This window comes from Oncorhynchus tshawytscha, unplaced genomic scaffold (assembly GCF_018296145.1).
Source record: "Oncorhynchus tshawytscha isolate Ot180627B unplaced genomic scaffold, Otsh_v2.0 Un_scaffold_14120_pilon_pilon, whole genome shotgun sequence".
Taxonomy (NCBI): Eukaryota; Metazoa; Chordata; class Actinopteri; order Salmoniformes; family Salmonidae; genus Oncorhynchus; species Oncorhynchus tshawytscha.
In genome coordinates this window covers 63,460-83,696 of record NW_024609564.1, presented here as the reverse complement: position 1 = coordinate 83,696, position 20,237 = coordinate 63,460, and the positions used below count along the sequence as shown (strand labels likewise).

Genomic DNA, 20,237 nt, shown 5'->3' with positions numbered 1-20,237 from the left:
TGCCCCCTAGGAGACCAAGCTAGTCTATTGAGATGCACCCCTAGGAGACCAAGCTAGTCTATTGAGATGCACCCCTAGGAGACCAAGCTAGTCTATTGAGATGCACCCCTAGGAGACCAAGTCTATTGAGATGCACCCCTAGGAGACCAAGCTAGTCTATTGAGATGCACCCCTAGGAGAACAAGCTAGTCTATTGAGATGCACCCCAAGCTAGTCTATTGAGATGCACCCCTAGGAGACCAAGCTAGTCTAGGAGAACCCCTAGGAGACTAGTCTATTGAGATGCACCCCTAGGAGACCAAGCTAGTCTATTGAGATGCACCCCTAGGAGACCAAGCTAGTCTATTGAGATGCACCCCTAGGAGACCAAGCTAGTCTATTGAGATGCACCCCTAGGAGACCAAGCTAGTCTATTGAGATGCACCCCTAGGAGACCAAGCTAGTCTATTGAGATGCACCCCTAGGAGACCAAGCTAGTCTATTGAGATGCACCCTAGGAGACCAAGCTAGTCTATTGAGATGTCACCCCCTAGGAGACCAAGCTAGTCTATTGAGATGCACCCCTAGGAGAACAAGCTAGTCTATTGAGATGCCACCTAGGAGACAAGCTAGTCTATTGAGATGCACCCCTAGCTAGTCTATTGAGATGCACCCCTAGGAGACCAAAGCTAGTCTATTGAGATGCACCCCTAGGAGACCAAGCTAGTCTATTGAGATGTCCCCTAGGAGACCAAGCTAGTCTATTGAGATGCACAGGAGACTAAGTCTATTGAGATGCACCCTAGGAGACCAAGCTAGTCTATTGAGATGCACCCTAGGAGACCAAGCTAGTCTATTGAGATGCACCCTAGGAGACCAAGCTAGTCTATTGAGATGCACCCCTAGGAGACCAAGCTTAGTCTATTGAGATGCACCCTAGGAGACCAAGCTAGTCTATTGAGATGCACCCCTAGGAGACCAAGTTAGTCTAGTCTATTGAGATGCACCCCTAGGAGAACAAGCTAGTCTATTGAGATGCACCCCTAGGAGACAAGCTAGTCTATTGAGATGCACCCCTAGGAGAACAAGCTAGTCTATTGAGATGCACCCCTAGGAGAACAAGCTAGTCTATTGAGATGCACCCCTAGGAGACCAAGCTAGTCTTGAGATTGAGATGCACCCTAGGAGACCAAGCTAGTCTATTGAGATGCACCCCTAGGAGACCAAGCTAGTCTATTGAGATGCACCCCTAGGAGACCAAGTTAGTCTATTGAGATGCACCCCTAGGAGACCAAGCTAGTCTATTGAGATGCACCCCTAGGAGAACAAGCTAGTCTAGATGCACCCCTGAGATGCTATTGAGATGCACCCTAGGAGAACAAGCTAGTCTATTGAGATGCACCCCTAGGAGAACAAGCTAGTCTATTGAGATGCACCCCTAGGAGAACAAGCTAGTCTATTGAGATGCACCCTAGGAGACCAAGCTAGTCTATTGAGATGCACCCCTAGGAGACCAAGCTAGTCTATTGAGATGCACCCCTAGGAGACCAAGCTAGTCTATTGAGATGCACCCCTAGGAGACCAAGCTAGTCTATTGAGATGCACCCCTAGGAGACCAAGCTAGTCTATTGAGATGCACCCCTAGGAGAACAAGCTAGTCTATTGAGATGTCACCCCTAGGAGACCAAGCTAGTCTATTGAGATGCACCCCTAGGAGACCAAGCTAGTCTATTGAGATGCACCCTAGGAGACCAAGCTAGTCTATTGAGATGCACCCCTAGGAGACCAAGCTAGTCTATTGAGATGCACCCCTAGGAGACCAAGTTAGTCTATTGAGATGCACCCCTAGGAGACCAAGCTAGTCTATTGAGATGCACCCCTAGGAGACCAAGCTAGTCTATTGAGATGCACCCCTAGGAGAACAAGCTAGTCTATTGAGATGCACCCCTAGGAGACCAAGCTAGTCTATTGAGATGCACCCCTAGGAGACCAAGCTAGTCTATTGAGATGCACCCCTAGGAGACCAAGCTAGTCTATTGAGATGCACCCCTAGGAGACCAAGCTAGTCTATTGAGATGCACCCCTAGGAGATGACCAAGCTAGTCTATTGAGATGCACCCTAGGAGACCAATGCACCCCTAGTCTATTGAGATGCACCCCTAGGAGACCAAGCTAGTCTATTGAGATGCACCCTAGGAGACCAAGCTAGTCTATTGAGATGCACCCCTAGGAGACCAAGCTAGTCTATTGAGATGCCACCCTAGGAGACCAAGCTAGTCTATTGAGATGCACCCCTAGGAGACCAAGCTAGTCTATTGAGATGCACCCCTAGGAGACCAAGCTAGTCTATTGAGATGCACCCCTAGGAGACCAAGCTAGTCTATTGAGATGCACCCCTAGGAGACCAAGCTAGTCTATTGAGATGCACCCCTAGGAGACCAAGTTAGTCTATTGAGATGCACCCCTAGGAGACCAAGTTAGTCTATTGAGATGCACCCCTAGGAGACCAAGCTAGTCTATTGAGATGCACCCCTAGGAGACCAAGCTAGTCTATTGAGATGCACACCTAGGAGACCAAGCTAGTCTATTGAGATGCACCCCTAGGAGACCAAGCTAGTCTATTGAGATGCACCCCTAGGAGAACAAGCTAGTCTATTGAGATGCACCCTAGGAGAGTCTAAGATGCACCCCTAGGAGACCAAGCTCTATTGAGATGCACCCCTAGGAGACCAAGCTAGTCTATTGAGATGCACCTAGGAGACCAAGCTAGTCTATTGAGATGCACCCCTAGGAGACCAAGCTAGTCTATTGAGATGCACCCCTAGGAGACCAAGCTAGTCTATTGAGATGCACCCCTAGGAGACCAAGCTAGTCTATTGAGATGCACCCCTAGGAGACCAAGCTAGTCTATTGAGATGCACCCTAGGAGACCAAGCTAGTCTATTGAGATGCACCCCTAGGAGAACAAGCTAGTCTATTGAGATGCACCCCTAGGAGAACAAGCTAGTCTATTGAGATGCACCCAAGCTAGTCTATTGAGATGCACCCCTAGGAGACCAAGTTAGTCTATTGAGATGCACCCCTAGGAGACCAAGTTAGTCTATTGAGATGCACCCCTAGGAGACCAAGTAGTCTGAGATGCACCCCTAGGAGATGCACCACCCCTAGGAGAACAAGCTAGTCTATTGAGATGCACCCCTAGGAGAACAAGCTAGTCTATTGAGATGCACCCCTAGGAGAACAAGCTAGTCTATTGAGATGCACCCCTAGGAGACCAAGTTAGTCTATTGAGATGCACCCCTAGGAGACCAAGTTAGTCTATTGAGATGCACCCCTAAGAGACCAAGTTAGTCTATTGAGATGCACCCCTAGGAGACCAAGTAGTCTATTGAGATGCACCCCTAGGAGAACAAGCTAGTCTATTGAGATGCACCCCTAGGAGAACAAGCTAGTCTATTGAGATGCACCCCTAGGAGAACAAGCTAGTCTATTGAGATGCACCCCTAGGAGACCAAGCTAGTCTATTGAGATGCACCCCTAGGAGAGACAAGCTAGTCTATTGAGATGCACCCCTAGGAGAACAAGCTAGTCTATTGAGATGCACCCCTAGGAGAACAAGCTAGTCTATTGAGATGCACCCCTAGGAGACCAAGCTAGTCTATTGAGATGCACCCCTAGGAGACCAAGCTAGTCTATTGAGATGCACCCTTGAGATGAGAGAACAAGCTAGTCTATTGAGATGCACCCCTAGGAGAACAAGCTAGTCTATTGAGATGCACCCCTAGGAGACCAAGCTCTATTGAGATGCACCTAGTCTATTGAGATGCACCCCTAGGAGACCAAGCTAGTCTATTGAGATGCACCCCTAGGAGACCAAGCTAGTCTATTGAGATGCACCCCTAGGAGACCAAGCTAGTCTATTGAGATGCACCCCTAGGAGACCAAGCTAGTCTATTGAGATGCACCCCTAGGAGACCAAGCTAGTCTATTGAGATGCACCCCTAGGAGACCAAGCTAGTCTATTGAGATGCACCCCTAGGAGAACAAGCTAGTCTATTGAGATGTCCACCTAGGAGACCAAGCTAGTCTATTGAGATGCACCCCTAGGAGACCAAGCTAGTCTATTGAGATGCACCCCTAGGAGACCAAGCTAGTCTATTGAGATGCACCCCTAGGAGACCAAGCTAGTCTATTGAGATGCACCCCTAGGAGACCAAGCTAGTCTATTGAGATGCACCCCTAGGAGATGCACAGGAGACCAAAGCTAGTCTATTGAGATGCACCCCTAGGAGACCAAGCTAGTCTATTGAGATGCACCCCTAGGAGACCAAGCTAGTCTATTGAGATGCACCCCTAGGAGACCAAGCTGTCTATTGAGATGCACCCCTAGGAGACCAAGCTAGTCTATTGAGATGTCACACCCCTAGGAGACCAAGCTAGTCTATTGAGATGCACCCCTAGGAGACCAAGCTAGTCTATTGAGATGTCCACCCTAGGAGACCAAGCTAGTCTATTGAGATGCACCCCTAGGAGACCAAGCTAGTCTATTGAGATGCACCCCTAGGAGACCAAGCTAGTCTATTGAGATGCACCCCTAGGAGACCAAGCTAGTCTATTGAGATGCACCCCTAGGAGACCAAGCTAGTCTATTGAGATGCACCCCTAGGAGAACAAGCTAGTCTATTGAGATGCACCCCTAGGAGACCAAGCTAGTCTATTGAGATGCACCCCTAGGAGACCAAGCTAGTCTATTGAGATGCACCCCTAGGAGACCAAGCTAGTCTATTGAGATGCACCCCTAGGAGAACAAGCTAGTCTATTGAGATGCACCCCTAGGAGACCAAGCTAGTCTATTGAGATGCACCCCTAGGAGACCAAGCTAGTCTATTGAGATGTCCACTTAGGAGACCAAGCTAGTCAATTGAGATGCACCCCTAGGAGAACAAGCTAGTCTATTGAGATGTCCACCTAGGAGACCAAGCTAGATGCACCCCTAGGAGACCAAGTCTAGGAGAACAAGCTGAGATGCACCCCTAGGAGACCAAGCTAGTCTATTGAGATGCACCCCTAGGTGACCAAGCTAGTCTACTGAGATGCACCCCTAGGAGACCAAGCTAGTCTATTGAGATGCACCCCTAGGAGACCAAGCTAGTCTATTGAGATGCACCCCTAGGAGACCAAGCTAGTCTATTGAGATGCACCCCTAGGAGACCAAGCTAGTCTATTGAGATGCACCCCTAGGAGACCAAGCTAGTCTATTGAGATGCACCCCTAGGAGACCAAGCTAGTCTATTGAGATGTCCACTTAGGAGACCAAGCTAGTCTATTGAGATGCACCCCTAGGAGACCAAGCTAGTCTATTGAGATGCACCCCTAGGAGACCAAGCTAGTCTATTGAGATGCACCCCTAGGAGACCAAGCTAGTCTATTGAGATGCACCCCTAGGAGACCAAGCTAGTCTATTGAGATGCACCCCTAGGAGACCAAGCTAGTCTATTGAGATGTCAGTACCTAGTAACAGACAGACAGTAGTACCTAGTAACAGACAGACAGACAGTAGGACCTAGTAACAGACAGACAGCAGGACCTAGTAACAGGACAGACAGACAGACAGTACCTAGTAACAGACAGACAGTCAGCAGTACCTAGTAACAGACAGACAGACAGCAGGACCTAGTGACATACAGACAGACAGACAGCAGGACCTAGTAACAGACAGACAGACAGACAGGACCTAGTAACAGACAGACAGGACCTAGTAACAGTCAGACAGGACCTAGTAACAGACAGACAGGACCTAGTAACAGACAGACAGGACCTAGTAACAGACAGACAGGATCTAGTAACAGACAGACAGGACCTAGTAACAGACAGACAGACAGACAGGACCTAGTAACAGACAGACAGGACCTAGTAACAGACAGACAGGACCTAGTAACAGACAGACAGGACCTAGTAACAGACAGACAGTCAGCAGTACCTAGTAACAGACAGACAGCAGGACCTAGTAACAGACAGACAAACAGCAGGACCTAGTAACAGACAGACAGGACCTAGTAACAGACAGACAGACAGACAGGAGGACGTGGTAAAAGACAATCTCTTAGAAATATAATCCTTTATTCCACATATGCACATAGAGAGAGTGGTACGCCACTGGTACCATTCAACAGCAGCACCACAACAAGACTCATAAAAACACAGTGTGGTCAGAGCTGACAACAATCCATCCCTCTTCTTCTCTCTCTCTCTTCTTCCTCTCCCGTGGTATTCTTCAGGCTGAGGTGAGTTGGTCCAGGTTGTCGTGGGAACGGCTGGAGAGGTGAGCCTCCAGGATCTCTCCAAACAGGCCCCTCTTCAGTAGGCTGTAGGCCATGGGCAGCAGTTGTCTGATCACCTTATAGAAGTACTGGGGGACAAAGGAAACAGAGTCAGACAGACACACAATGGAAGACAGGAAACTGAGTCAGACAGACACACAATGGAAGACAGGAAACTGAGACAGACACACAATGGAAGACAGGAAACTGAGAGTCAGACAGACAATGGAAGACAGGAAACTGAGAGTCAGACAGACAATGGAAGACAGGAAACTGATTCAGACAGACACACAATGGAAGACAGGAAACTGAGTCAGACAGACACACAATGGAAGACAGGAAACAGAGTCAGACAGACACACAATGGAAGACAGGAAACTGAGAGTCAGACAGACACACAATGGAAGACAGGAAACTGAGAGTCAGACAGACAATGGAAGACAGGAAACTGAGAGTCAGACAGACAATGGAAGACAGGAAACTGAGAGTCAGACAGACAATGGAAGACAGGAAACTGAGAGTCAGACAGACACACAATGGAAGACAGGAAACTGAGTCAGACAGACACACAATGGAAGACAGGAAACTGAGAGTCAGACACACAATGGAAGACAGGAAACAAGTCAGACAGTCACAGGAACAGAGATCACACAATGGAAGACAGGAAACTGAGTCAGACACTGAGATCTACACCATGTGTTAATGTCTGTTGGTGGCTCTACACTGAGATCTACACCATAGTGTTAATGTCAGACACTGAGATCTACACCATAGTGTTAATGTCTGTGTTAATGTCTGTTGTGGCTCTACACTGAGATCTACACCATAGTGTTAATGTCTGTTGGTGGCTCTACACTGAGATCTACACCATAGTGTTAATGTCTGTTGGTGGCTCTACACTGAGATCTACACCATAGTGTTAATGTCTGTTGGTGGCTCTACACTGAGATCTACACCATAGTGTTAATGTCTGTTGGTGGCTCTACACTGAGATCTACACCATAGTGTTAATGTCTGTTGGTGGCTCTACACTGAGATCTACACCATAGTGTTAATGTCTGTTGGTGGCTCTACACTGAGATCTACACCATAGTGTTAATGTCTGTTGGTGGCTCTACACTGAGATCTACACCATAGTGTTAATGTCTGTTGGTGGCTCTACACTGAGATCTACACCATAGTGTCTGTTGGTGGCTCTACTCTACACTGAGATCTACACCATAGTGTCTGTTGGTGGCTCTACACTGAGATCTACACCATAGTGTTAATGTCTGTTGGTGGCTCTACACTGAGATCTACACCATAGTGTCTGTTGGTGGCTCTACACTGTCTACACCATAGTGTCTGTTGGTGGCTCTACACTGAGATCTACACCATAGTGTTAATGTCTGAGATCTACACCATAGTGTCTGCTCTACACTGAGATCTACACCATAGTGTTGTTGGTGGCTCTACATCTACACCATAGTCTGTTGGTGGCTCTGACACTGAGATCTACACCATAGTGTCTGTTGGTGGCTCTACACTGAGATCTACACCATAGTGTTAATGTCTGTTGGTGGCTCTACACTGAGATCTACACCATAGTGTTAATGTCTGTTGGTGGCTCTACACTGAGATCTACACCATAGTGTTAATGTCTGTTGGTGGCTCTACACTGAGATCTACACCATAGTGTTAATGTCTGTTGGTGGCTCTACACTGAGATCTACACCATAGTGTTAATGTCTGTTGGTGGCTCTACACTGAGATCTACACCATAGTGTCTGTTGGTGGCTCTACACACAGAGATCTACACCATAGTGTTAATGTCACTGAGATCTACACCATAGTGTTAATGTCTGTTGGTGGCTCTACACTGAGATCTACACCATAGTGTTAATGTCTGTTGGTGGCTCTACACTGAGATCTACACCATAGTGTTAATGTCTGTTGGTGGCTCTACACTGAGATCTACACCATAGTGTTAATGTCTGTTGGTGGCTCTACACTGAGATCTACACCATAGTGTTAATGTCTGTTGGTGGCTCTACACTGAGATCTACACCATAGTGTTAATGTCTGTTGGTGGCTCTACACTGAGATCTACACCATAGTGTTAATGTCTGTTGGTGGCTCTACACTGAGATCTACACCATAGTGTTAATGTCTGTTGGTGGCTCTACACTGAGATCTACACCATAGTGTTAATGTCTGTTGGTGGCTCTACACTGAGATCTACACCATAGTGTTAATGTCTGTTGGTGGCTCTACACTGAGATCTACACCATAGTGTTAATGTCTGTTGGTGGCTCTACACTGAGATCTGTGTGTCTGTGGCTCTACACTGAGATCTACACCATAGTGTCTGTTGGTGGCTCTATGTCTGTGTGTTGTGGCTCTACACTGAGATCTACACCATAGTGTTAATGTCTGTTGGTGGCTCTACACTGAGATCTACACCATAGTGTTAATGTCTGTTGGTGGCTCTACACTGAGATCTACACCATAGTGTTAATGTCTGTTGGTGGCTCTACACTGAGATCTACACCATAGTGTTAATGTCTGTTGGTGGCTCTACACTGAGATCTACACCATAGTGTTAATGTCTGTTGGTGGCTCTACACTGAGATCTACACCATAGTGTTAATGTCTGTTGGTGGCTCTACACTGAGATCTACACCATAGTGTCTGTTGGTGGCTGTCTGGTGGCTCTACACTGAGATCTACACCATAGTGTTAATGTCTGTTGGTGGCTCTACACTGAGATCTACACCATAGTGTTAATGTCTGTTGGTGGCTCTACACTGAGATCTACACCATAGTGTTAATGTCTGTTGGTGGCTCTACACTGAGATCTACACCATAGTGTTAATGTCTGTTGGTGGCTCTACACTGAGATCTACACCATAGTGTTAATGTCTGTTGGTGGCTCTACACTAAGATCTACACCATAGTGTTAATGTCTGTTGGTGGCTCTACACTGAGATCTACACCACAGTGTTAACGTCTGTTGGTGGCTCTACACTGAGAACTACACCATAGTGTCTGTTGGTGGCTCTACACTGAGATCTACACCATAGTGTTAATGTCTGTTGGTGGCTCTACACTGAGATCTACACCATAGTGTTAATGTCTGTGTGTCTGTGGCTCTACACTGAGATCTACACCATAGTGTTAATGTCTGTTGGTGGCTCTACACTGAGATCTACACCATAGTGTTAATGTCTGTTGGTGGCTCTACACTGAGATCTACACCATAGTGTTAATGTCTGTTGGTGGCTCTACACTGAGATCTACACCATAGTGTTAATGTCTGTTGGTGGCTCTACACTGAGATCTACACCATAGTGTTAATGTCTGTTGGTGGCTCTACACTGAGATCTACACCATAGTGTTAATGTCTGTTGGTGGCTCTACACTGAGATCTACACCATAGTGTTAATGTCTGTTGGTGGCTCTACACTGAGATCTACACCATAGTGTTAATGTCTGTTGGTGGCTCTACACTGAGATCTACACCATAGTGTTAATGTCTGTTGGTGGCTCTACACTGAGATCCATAGTGTTAATGTCTGTTGGTGGCTCTACACTGAGATCTACACCATAGTGTCTGTTGGTGGCTCTACACTGAGATCTACACCATAGTGTTAATGTTGGTGGCTCTACACTGAGATCTACACCATAGTGTTAATGTCTGTTGGTGGCTCTACACTGAGATCTACACCATAGTGTTAATGTCTGTTGGTGGCTCTACACTGAGATCTACACCATAGTGTTAATGTCTGTTGGTGGCTCTACACTGAGATCTACACCATAGTGTTAATGTCTGTTGGTGGCTCTACACTGAGATCTACACCATAGTGTTAATGTCTGTTGGTGGCTCTACACTGAGATCTACACCATAGTGTTAATGTCTGTTGGTGGCTCTACACTGAGATCTACACCATAGTGTTGTTGGTGGCTCTATGTCTGTGTGGTGGCTCTACACTGAGATCTACACCATAGTGTTAATGTCTGTTGGTGGCTCTACTGTCTGTTGGTGGCTCTACACTGAGATCTACACCATAGTGTTAATGTCTGTGGTGGCTCTACACTGAGATCTACACCATAGTGTTGTGTCTGTCTACACCATAGTGTTAATGTCTCTACACTGAGATCTACACCATAGTGTTAATGTCTGTTGGTGGCTCTACACTGAGATCTACACCATAGTGTTGTTGGTGGCTCTAATGTGTCTGTTGGTGGCTCTACACTGAGATCTACACCATAGTGTTAATGTCTGTTGGTGGCTCTACACTGAGATCTACACCATAGTGTCTGTTGGTGGCTCTACACTGAGATCTACACCATAGTCTGTTGGTGGCTCTACACTGAGATCTACACCATAGTGTTAATGTCTGTTGTGGCTCTACACTGAGATCTACACCATAGTGTTAATGTCTGTTGGTGGCTCTACACTGAGATCTACACCATAGTGTTAATGTCTGTTGGTGGCTCTACACTGAGATCTACACCATAGTGTTAATGTCTGTTGGTGGCTCTACACTGAGATCTACACCATAGTGTTAATGTCTGTTGGTGGCTCTACACTGGTGGCTCTACACTGAGATCTACACCATAGTGTTAATGTCTGTTGGTGGCTCTACACTGAGATCTACACCATAGTGTTAATGTCTGTGTGGTGGCTCTACACTGAGATCTACACCATAGTGTTAATGTCTGTTGGTGGCTCTACACTGAGATCTACACCATAGTGTCTGTTGGTGGCTCTACACTGTTAATGTCTGTTGGTGGCTCTACACTGAGATCTACACCATAGTGTTAATGTCTGTTGGTGGCTCTACACTGAGATCTACACCATAGTGTTAATGTCTGTTGGTGGCTCTACACTGAGATCTACACCATAGTGTTAATGTCTGTTGGTGGCTCTACACTGAGATCTACACCATAGTGTTAATGTCTGTTGGTGGCTCTACACTGAGATCTACACCATAGTGTTAATGTCTGTTGGTGGCTCTACACTGAGATCTACACCATAGTGTTAATGTCTGTTGGTGGCTCTACACTGAGATCTACACCATAGTGTTAATGTCTGTTGGTGGCTCTACACTGAGATCTACACCATAGTGTTAATGTCTGTTGGTGGCTCTACACTGAGATCTACACCATAGTGTTAATGTCTGTTGGTGGCTCTACACTGAGATCTACACCATAGTGTTAATGTCTGTTGGTGGCTCTACACTGAGATCTACACCATAGTGTTAATGTCTGTTGGTGGCTCTACACTGAGATCTACACCATAGTGTTAATGTCTGTTGGTGGCTCTACACTGAGATCTACACCATAGTGTTAATGTCTGTGTCTACACCATAGTGTCTGTTGGTGGCTCTACACTGAGATCTACACCATAGTGTTAATGTCTGTTGGTGGCTCTACACTGAGATCTACACCATAGTGTCTGTCTGTTGGTGGCTCTACACTGAGATCTACACCATAGTGTCTGTTGGTGGCTCTACACTGAGATCTACACCATAGTGTCTGTTGGTGGCTCTACACTGAGATCTACACCATAGTGTTAATGTCTGTTGGTGGCTCTACACTGAGATCTACACCATAGTGTTAATGTCTGTTGGTGGCTCTACACTGAGATCTACACCATAGTGTTAATGTCTGTTGGTGGCTCTAATGTCTGTCTGTTGGTGGCTCTACACTGAGATCTACACCATAGTGTTAATGTCTGTTGGTGGCTCTACACTGAGATCTACACCATAGTGTTAATGTCTGTTGGCTCTACACTGGCTCTACACTGAGATCTACACCATAGTGTCTGTTGGTGGCTCTACACTGAGATCTACACCATAGTGTTAACTGTCTACACCATGTGTCTGTTGGTGGCTCTACACTGAGATCTACACCATAGTGTTAATGTCTGTTGGTGGCTCTACACTGAGATCTACACCATAGTGTTAATGTCTGTTGGTGGCTCTACACTGAGATCTACACCATAGTGTTAATGTCTGTTGGTGGCTCTACACTGAGATCTACACCATAGTGTTAATGTCTGTTGGTGGCTCTACACTGAGATCTACACCATAGTGTCTGTTGGTGGCTCTACACTGAGATCTACACCATAGTGTTGGTGGCTCTACACTGAGATCTGTTGGGTGGCTCTACACTGAGATCTACACCATAGTGTTAATGTCTGTTGGTGGCTCTACACTGAGATCTACACCATAGTGTTAATGTCTGTTGTCTGTGGCTCTACACTGAGATCTACACCATAGTGTTAATGTCTGTTGGTGGCTCTACACTGAGATCTACACCATAGTGTTAATGTCTGTTGGTGGCGCTACACTGAGATCTACACCATAGTGTTAATGTCTGTTGGTGGCTCTACACTGAGATCTACACCATAGTGTTAATGTCTGTTGGTGGCTCTACACTGAGATCTACACCATAGTGTTAATGTCTGTTGGTGGCTCTACACTGAGATCTACACCATAGTGTCTGTTGGTGGCTCTACACTGAGATCTACACCATAGTGTTAATGTCTGTTGGTGGCTCTACACTGAGATCTACACCATAGTGTTAATGTCTGTTGGTGGCTCTACACTGAGATCTACACCATAGTGTTAATGTCTGTTGGTGGCTCTACACTGAGATCTACACCATAGTGTTAATGTCTGTTGGTGGCTCTACACTGAGATCTACACCATAGTGTTAATGTCTGTGTGTTGTGGCTCTACACTGAGATCTACACCATAGTGTTAATGTCTGTTGGTGGCTCTACACTGAGATCTACACCATAGTGTTAATGTCTGTTGGTGGCTCTACACTGAGATCTACACCATAGTGTTAATGTCTGTTGGTGGCTCTACACTGAGATCTACACCATAGTGTTAATGTCTGTTGGTGGCTCTACACTGAGATCTACACCATAGTGTTAATGTCTGTTGGTGGCTCTACACTGAGATCTACACCATAGTGTTAATGTCTGTTGGTGGCTCTACACTGAGATCTACACCATAGTGTTAATGTCTGTTGGTGGCTCTACACTGAGATCTACACCATAGTGTTAATGTCTGTTGGTGGCTCTACACTGAGATCTACACCATAGTGTTAATGTCTGTTGGTGGCTCTACACTGAGATCTACACCATAGTGTTAATGTCTGTTGGTGGCTCTACACTGAGATCTACACCATAGTGTCTGTTGGTGGCTCTACACTGAGATCTACACCATAGTGTTAATGTCTGTTGGTGGCTCTACACTGAGATCTACACCATAGTGTCTGTTGGTGGCTCTACACTGAGATCTACACCATAGTTAATGTCTGTTGGTGGCTCTACACTGAGATCTACACCATAGTGTTAATGTCTGTTGGTGGCTCTACACTGAGATCTACACCATAGTGTTAATGTCTGTTGGTGGCTCTACACTGAGATCTACACCATAGTGTCTGTTGGTGGCTCTACACTGAGATCTACACCATAGTGTTAATGTCTGTTGGTGGCTCTACACTGAGATCTACACCATAGTGTCTGTTGGTGGCTCTACACTGAGATCTACACCATAGTGTTAATGTCTACACCATAGTGTTAATGTCTGTGGCTCTACACTGAGATCTACACCATAGTGTCTGTTGGTGGCTCTACACTGTCTACACCATAGTGTTAATGTCTGTTGGTGGCTCTACACTGAGATCTACACCATAGTGTCTGTTGGTGGCTCTACACTGAGATCTACACCATAGTGTTAATGTCTGTTGGTGGCTCTACACTGAGATCTACACCATAGTGTTAATGTCTGTTGGTGGCTCTACACTGAGATCTACACCATAGTGTTAATGTCTGTTGGTGGCTCTACACTGAGATCTACACCATAGTGTTAATGTCTGTTGGTGGCTCTACACTGAGATCTACACCATAGTGTTAATGTCTGTTGGTGGCTCTACACTGAGATCTACACCATAGTGTTAATGTCTGTTGGTGGCTCTACACTGAGATCTACACCATAGTGTTAATGTCTGTTGGTGGCTCTACACTGAGATCTACACCATAGTGTTAATGTCTGTTGGTGGCTCTACACTGAGATCTACACCATAGTGTTGGTGGCTCTACACTGAGATCTGTGTCTGTTGGTGGCTCTACACTGAGATCTACACCATAGTGTTAATGTCTGTTGGTGGCTCTACACTGAGATCTACACCATAGTGTTAATGTCTGTTGGTGGCTCTACACTGAGATCTACACCATAGTGTTAATGTCTGTTGGTGGCTCTACACTGAGATCTACACCATAGTGTTAATGTCTGTTGGTGGCTCTACACTGAGATCTACACCATAGTGTCTGTTGGTGGCTCTACACTGAGATCTACACCATAGTGTTAGTGTCTGTTGGTGGCTCTACACTGAGATCTACACCATAGTGTCTGTTGGTGGCTCTACACTGAGATCTACACCATAGTGTTAATGTCTGTTGGTGGCTCTACACTGAGATCTACACCATAGTGTTAATGTCTGTTGGTGGCTCTACACTGAGATCTACACCATAGTGTTAATGTCTGTTGGTGGCTCTACACTGAGATCTACACCATAGTGTCTGTCTGTTGTGGCTGGCTACTACACTGAGATCTACACCATAGTGTCTGTTGGTGGCTCTACACTGAGATCTACACCATAGTGTTAATGTCTGTTGGTGGCTCTACACTGAGATCTACACCATAGTGTTAATGTCTGTTGGTGGCTCTACACTGAGATCTACACCATAGTGTTAATGTCTGTTGGTGGCTCTACACTGAGATCTACACCATAGTGTTAATGTCTGTTGGTGGTCTACACTGAGATCTACACCATAGTGTTAATGTCTGTTGGTGGCTCTACACTGAGATCTACACCATAGTGTTAATGTCTGTTGGTGGCTCTACACTGAGATCTACACCATAGTGTTAATGTCTGTTGGTGGCTCTACACTGAGATCTACACCATAGTGTCTGTTGGTGGCTCTACACTGAGATCTACACCATAGTGTCTGTTGGTGGCTCTACACTGAGATCTACACCATAGTGTCTGTTGGTGGCTCTACACTGAGATCTACACCATAGTGTGTCTGTTGGTGGCTCTACACTGAGATCTACACCATAGTGTTAATGTCTGTTGGTGGCTCTACACTGAGATCTACACCATAGTGTTAATGTCTGTTGGTGGCTCTACACTGAGATCTACACCATAGTGTTAATGTCTGTTGGTGGCTCTACACTGAGATCTACACCATAGTGTTAATGTCTGTTGGTGGCTCTACACTGAGATCTACACCATAGTGTTAATGTCTGTTGGTGGCTCTACACTGAGATCTACACCATAGTGTTAATGTCTGTTGGTGGCTCTACACTGAGATCTACACCATAGTGTTAATGTCTGTTGGTGGCTCTACACTGAGATCTACACCATAGTGTTAATGTCTGTTGGTGGCTCTACACTGAGATCTACACCATAGTGTTAATGTCTGTTGGTGGCTCTACACTGAGATCTACACCATAGTGTTAATGTCTGTTGGTGGCTCTACACTGAGATCTACACCATAGTGTGTCTGTTGGTGGCTCTACACTGAGATCTACACCATAGTGTTAATGTCTGTTGGTGGCTCTACACTGAGATCTACACCATAGAGTCTGTTGGTGGCTCTACACTGAGATCTACACCATAGTGTCTGTTGGTGGCTCTACACTGAGATCTACACCATAGTGTTAATGTCTGTTGGTGGCTCTACACTGAGATCTACACCATAGTGTTAATGTCTGTTGGTGGCTCTACACTGAGATCTACACCATAGTGTTAATGTCTGTTGGTGGCTCTACACTGAGATCTACACCATAGTGTTAATGTCTGTTGGTGGCTCTACACTGAGATCTACACCATAGTGTTAATGTCTGTTGGTGGCTCTACACTGAGATCTACACCATAGTGTTAACCATAGTGTCTGTTGGTGGCTCTACACTGAGATCTACACCATAGTGTTAATGTCTGTTGGTGGCTCTACACTGAGATCTACACCATAGTGTCTGTTGGTGGCTCTACACTGAGATCTACACCATAGTGTCTGTTGGTGGCTCTACACTGAGATCTACACCATAGTGTTAATGTCTGTTGGTGGCTCTACACTGAGATCTACACCATAGTGTTAATGTCTGTTGGTGGCTCTACACTGAGATCTACACCATAGTGTTAATGTCTGTTGGTGGCTCTACACTGAGATCTACACCATAGTGTCTGTTGGTGGCTCTACACTGAGATCTACACCATAGTGTCTGTTGGTGGCTCTACACTGTCTGTTGGTGGCTCTACACTGAGATCTACACCATAGTGTTAATGTCTGTTACACTGAGATCTACACCATAGTGTTAATGTCTGTGGTGGCTCTACACTGAGATCTACACCATAGTGTTAATGTCTGTTGGTGGCTCTACACTGAGATCTACACCATAGTGTCTGTTGGTGGCTCTACACTGAGATCTACACCATAGTGTCTGTTGGTGGCTCTACACTGAGATCTACACCATAGTGTTAATGTCTGTTGGTGGCTCTACACTGAGATCTACACCATAGTGTTAATGTCTGTTGGTGGCTCTAGATCACACCATGTGTTAATGTCTGTTGATCTACACTGAGATCTACACCATAGTGTTAATGTCTGTTGGTGGCTCTACACTGAGATCTACACCATAGTGTTAATGTCTGTTGGTGGCTCTACACTGAGATCTACACCATAGTGTCTGTTGGTGGCTCTACACTGAGATCTACACCATAGTGTTAATGTCTGTTGGTGGCTCTACACTGAGATCTACACCATAGTGTTAATGTCTGTTGGTGGCTCTAGATCACTGAGATCTACACCATAGTGTTAATGTCTGTTGGTGGCTCTACACTGAGATCTACACCATAGTGTTAATGTCTGTTGGTGGCTCTACACTGAGATCTACACCATAGTGTTAATGTCTGTTGGTGGCTCTACACTGAGATCTACACCATAGTGTCTAATGTCTGTACACTGTCTACACCATAGTGTTAATGTCTGTGGTGGCTCTACACTGAGATCTACACCATAGTGTCTGTTGGTGGCTCTACACTGAGATCTACACCATAGTGTTAATGTCTGTTGGTGGCTCTACACTGAGATCTACACCATAGTGTCTGTTGGTGGCTCTACACCATAGTGTTAATGTCTGTTGGTGGCTCTACACTGAGATCTACACCATAGTGTTAATGTGTCTGTTGGTGGCTCTACACTGAGATCTACACCATAGTGTTAATGTCTGTTGGTGGCTCTACACTGAGATCTACACCATAGTGTTACACTGAGATCTACACCATAGTGTCTGTTGGTGGCTCTACACTGAGATCTACACCATAGTGTTAATGTCTGTTGGTGGCTCTACACTGAGATCTACACCATAGTGTTAATGTCTGTTGGTGGCTCTACACTGAGATCTACACCATAGTGTTAATGTCTGTTGGTGGCTCTACACTGAGATCTACACCATAGTGTTAATGTCTGTTGGTGGCTCTACACTGAGATCTACACCATAGTGTTAATGTCTGTTGGTGGCTCTACACTGAGATCTACACCATAGTGTTAATGTCTGTTGGTGGCTCTACACTGAGATCTACACCATAGTGTTAATGTCTGTTGGTGGCTCTACACTGAGATCTACACCATAGTGTTAATGTCTGTTGGTGGCTCTACACTGAGATCTACACCATAGTGTCTGTTGGTGGCTCTACACTGAGATCTACACCATAGTCTGTTGGTGGCTCTACACTGAGATCTACACCATAGTGTCTGTTGGTGGCTCTACACTGAGATCTACACCATAGTGTTAATGTCTGTTGGTGGCTCTACACTGAGATCTACACCATAGTGTTAATGTCTGTTGGTGGCTCTACACTGAGATCTACACCATAGTGTTAATGTCTGTTGGTGGCTCTACACTGAGATCTACACCATAGTGTTAATGTCTGTTGGTGGCTCTACACTGAGATCTACACCATAGTGTTAATGTCTGTTGGTGGCTCTACACTGAGATCTACACCATAGTGTTAATGTCTGTTGGTGGCTCTACACTGAGATCTACACCATAGTGTTAATGTCTGTTGGTGGCTCTACACTGAGATCTACACCATAGTCTGTTGGTGGCTCTACACTGAGATCTACACCATAGTGTTGTGTCTGTGGGCTCTACACTGAGATCTACACCATAGTGTTAATGTCTGTTGGTGGCTCTACACTGAGATCTACACCATAGTGTTAATGTCTGTTGGTGGCTCTACACTGAGATCTACACCATAGTGTCTGTTGGTGGCTCTACACTGAGATCTACACCATAGTGTCTGTCTGGTGGCTCTACACTGAGATCTACACCATAGTGTTAATGTCTGTTGGTGGCTCTACACTGAGATCTACACCATAGTGTGTCTGTTGGTGGCTCTACACTGAGATCTACACCATAGTGTCTGTTGGTGGCTCTACACTGAGATCTACACCATAGTGTTAATGTCTGTTGGTGGCTCTACACTGAGATCTACACCATAGTGTTAATGTCTGTTGGTGGCTCTACACTGAGATCTACACCATAGTGTTAATGTCTGTTGGTGGCTCTACACTGAGATCTACACCATAGTGTTAATGTCTGTTGGTGGCTCTACACTGAGATCTACACCATAGTGTTAATGTCTGTTGGTGGCTCTACACTGAGATCTACACCATAGTGTTAATGTCTGTTGGTGGCTCTACACTGAGATCTACACCATAGTGTTAATGTCTGTTGTCTGTGGCTCTACACTGAGATCTACACCATAGTGTTAATGTCTGTTGGTGGCTCTACACCATATCTACACCATAGTTAATGTCTGTTGGTGGCTCTACACTGAGATCTACACCATAGTGTTAATGTCTGTTGGTGGCTCTACACTGAGATCTACACCATAGTGTTAATGTCTGTTGGTGGCTCTACACTGAGATCTGTTACACCATAGTGTTAATGTCTGTTGGTGGCTCTACACTGAGATCTACACCATAGTGTTAATGTCTGTTGGTGGCTCTACACTGAGATCTACACCATAGTGTTAATGTCTGTTGGTGGCTCTACACTGAGATCTACACCATAGTGTGTCTGTTGGTGGCTCTACACTGAGATCTACACTGTGATAGTGTTAATGTCTGTTGGTGGCTCTACACTGAGATCTACACCATAGTGTTAATGTCTGTTGGTGGCTCTACACTGAGATCTAACCAGAAGAGGTCTATGCCTACACTGAGCCCCATAGTGTTAATGTCTGTTGGTGGCTCTACACTGAGATCTACACCATAGTGTTAATGTCTGTTGGTGGCTCTACACTGAGATCTACAGCCCCGTGTTAATGTCTGTTGGTGGCTCTACACTGTGATCTACACCAGTGTGTTCCAGCTCCAGCAGTGTGTTGACGTGTGTGTGTGTGTGTGAAGAGTGTGTGTGTGTGTGTGTGTGTGTGTGTGTGTGTACCTGTGATCCGTAACAGAAGAGGTCTATGCCCAGCTCCAGCCCCGTGTGTTGTGATCCGTAACAGAAGAGGTCTATGTGCTGTGTGTGTGTGTGTGTGTGTGTGTGTGTGTGTGTGTGTGTGTGTGTACCTGTGATCCGTAACAGAAGAGGTCTATGCCCAGCTCCAGCCCCGTGTGTGTGTGTGTGTGTGTGTGTGTGTGTGTGTGTGTACCTGTGATCCGTAACAGAAGAGGTCTATGCCCAGCTCCAGCCCCGTGTGTGTGTGTGTGTGTGTGTGTGTGTGTACCTGTGATCCGTAACAGAAGAGGTCTATGCCCAGCTCCAGCCCCATGTGTGTGTGTGTGTGTGTGTGTGTGTGTGTGTGTGTGTGTGTGTGTGATCCGTAACAGAAGAGGTCTATGCCCAGCTCCAGCCCTGTGTG

At 45.8% G+C, this 20,237-nt stretch overlaps 1 protein-coding gene across 1 annotated transcript in view; it reads right to left on the bottom strand.

Annotated features, from left to right (window-relative positions):
- Positions 1 to 6,080: 6,080 nt before the first annotated feature.
- LOC121845160 (histone PARylation factor 1-like) overlaps positions 6,081 to 20,237 on the bottom strand; it is a 29,022-nt gene continuing 14,865 nt past the window's right edge. Inside the window, 1 exon segment of the mRNA XM_042315933.1 lies at positions 6,081 to 6,388. Coding sequence (XP_042171867.1) covers positions 6,254 to 6,388 — 135 coding nt within the window. The 3' untranslated portion in view covers positions 6,081 to 6,253.